The sequence below is a fragment of the Colobus angolensis genome, unplaced genomic scaffold, assembly GCF_000951035.1.
Source record: "Colobus angolensis palliatus isolate OR3802 unplaced genomic scaffold, Cang.pa_1.0 Scaffold13, whole genome shotgun sequence".
In the NCBI taxonomy this organism is placed as follows: Eukaryota; Metazoa; Chordata; class Mammalia; order Primates; family Cercopithecidae; genus Colobus; species Colobus angolensis.
The window spans coordinates 23,400,299-23,402,690 of record NW_012114252.1 but is presented as its reverse complement, the minus strand read 5'-3'; the positions used below and the strand labels follow the sequence as shown (position 1 = coordinate 23,402,690).

General features: G+C 63.0%; 1 protein-coding gene across 1 annotated transcript in view; it reads right to left on the bottom strand.

Moving 5' to 3' along the window:
* Positions 1-2,097, bottom strand: part of F7 (coagulation factor VII (serum prothrombin conversion accelerator)) — an 11,112-nt gene extending 9,015 nt beyond the window's left edge. Inside the window, exon 1 of the mRNA XM_011933918.1 lies at positions 1,988-2,097. Within this exon, the coding sequence (XP_011789308.1) occupies positions 1,988-2,096 (109 nt within the window). The 5' untranslated portion in view covers position 2,097. The remainder of the gene's footprint in view (positions 1-1,987) is intronic.
* Between the last annotated feature and the right edge of the window lie 295 nt (positions 2,098-2,392).

The following is a 2,392-nucleotide window of genomic DNA, read 5'->3' as shown; positions in this document are numbered from 1 at the left end:
TGGGGCAGGCGCCAGAGGGAGGCCCGGGAGGAGGCGAGCGGGGCCGAGAGGACGCGCGGCAGGGGCTCTGGAGAGGCCGCAGGAGGCGCGTTCGGGAGGGACGACCTTTGCTGGGAGGACGAGGCCTCAGGTGGACGCAGATGGCCGGTGGGCAGGAGCCCGAGTTCTGCAGGAGCGGCCTAAATCGGCTCCTGAGCGCGGAAGAAGGGACGGAAGGTGAGCGCTAGCGGGCCACGTGCGGCCGAGAGAAACGCCACCGCCTGTTTCCTTTAAAATCAGTTTCAAAGGTTCACGTCCCTAGAGAACCGGTCTGGTTTGGAAGGAGGCTGAGGATGCAGGCGGGGACACCAAAGAATCCAGGAGGTGGGGACTTCTTGGCCCCGGGTTCTTCGGGGGGGTTGCCCCGGCAGCAGGAGTGGGAGGGGAGGCCCATGTCCCTGCAGTCCCCGACATCCATGCTCCCGGGACACCCGCTCCCAGGACACCCACGCCCCCGGGACACCCACACTTCTAGGACACCCACACGCCTGAAGGCTGGCGTCAGCAGAGCCAACCGCCCTGGGTTGAAAGCAGATTTGCATCAGAAAAGCTCTGAAGAACTGAGGCAAACCTGATGAAGAACACAGGATTATCTGGAAGGAACAGGATGGAACAAAGAAGATAAAGTCGCCTGCACCCCAGTCCCAGGGAAGGCCGAACTGGAGCGGTCACTTCCTCTTGAGCAGGGAACACCCTCCTTGGGGGGCACTGCAGTAGCCACCCCGCGGGCTGGCTCCTTGCCATGGGAGGCGAAGGAGGTGATGCTGGCCTCCACTGGGCCCCGGGACAAAACCAGTGGCAGTCCCTGCTCAGCTCTGTGAGGCCGCGGCTTCCACGGCATGTCCTGTGTTTTCTCCTCCTGAGGCCTCAGCGACCCCGCCTGGGGCAGGAAGGTGGCTGGGGTCATAAGGCCATGTGTGAGCTAGGGCTGCAGCCCCACATCCCAGGCACTGTCCCTCACAGCCCACCCCTCCACTCGCCATCCCCACACGCCATCCTCATGCCCCACTCGCCATCCCCACGCCACACCCTGTACTCTCCATCCCCACACCCCACTCACCATTCCCAGGCCCCAGCCCCACTCGCCATCCCCACGCCACACCCTGTACTCTCCATCCCCACACCCCACTCACCATTCCCAGGCCCCAGCCCCACTCGCCATCCCCACGCCACACCCTGTACTCTCCATCCCCACACCCCACTCACCATTCCCAGGCCCCAGCCCCACTCGCCATCCCCACGCCACACCTGCCATCCCCATGCTCCACCTCCCATGCCATCCCCTCACCCCATCCCCCACACACCACACGCCCTTTCCATGCCCCATCCCCCACACCCCACACACCCCATCCCCAACACCTCCATGCCCCATTCCCTGCACTCCACATGCCACTTCCCACATCCCATCCCCCACACCCCACACACTTTCCCACACCCCACTCCCGCACCTCATGCCCCATCCCTCATACCCCACATGCCGTTTCCCAGGACCCACCCCCTCATGGCCCATCCTCCACACTCCACACGCCATCCCCACCCCCGTCCTTCACACCCCATCCCCCATGCCGCAGGCGCCATCCCCCACGCACTTGTCCTCCCCAGTCTGGGAGCAGCCTGTGAACACCTCCCATACTCTGAGAGGCCCCAGACTCCCTGTGCTTGTCCAGCCTCACAGGCAGGGGCCCATGGGGGCCAAGAAAGCACCACCCACTCCTAAAGTTCTTTGAAAAATAATCCCACCAAAGCCTGGGCCAGTAAGAAGGGCCTCCCCTCCTGTGCCTGGATGCTGGTTTCTGGAAGGAAAAAAATTGAACAGGAGCCGCCAGAAAACCCTCCTGGTGAATGGGGGTGTCCAGAGCAAGGACGGGCTTTGGGAAGCCCGGGTCGGCTCCTGGATTTGCCCACTGCTCTTCCACCAAGTTTATGGGGAAAATCTCCCCGGACGCACCTGCGGCCAGACAGTCCTGAAGCTCAAGCAGAAGGCAGAGGAGTCCGAGGGCTTGGGAGACCATGAGGAAATCTCTGCAGCGCTGTCCCTGCCTGTTGACATTCCCCATGGGACTGGCGGGCAAAGTTCTCTGCCTCCAAGGGCGACAGAGGGATGGGGGAGGGGGGGACAGAGGCGTCCTCTGAACCCCAGCTGAGAGCTGCACCTGGCCGGCCAGTGGCCATGCATCCCCTGCTGCCCAGCTGCTGAGCTCAAGCGGGGAGGACAGGAGAAAGGTCAGGCGGCCCCAGCTGTGCTGCAAAGCGGATGGTTTTGTTGCCAGCATGCATGTTGCAGCATGCAGGTGTGTGTGTGGCACCAACACTTCAAATACGATCTAGAATTCCAAACCCCTAGGACATAGGA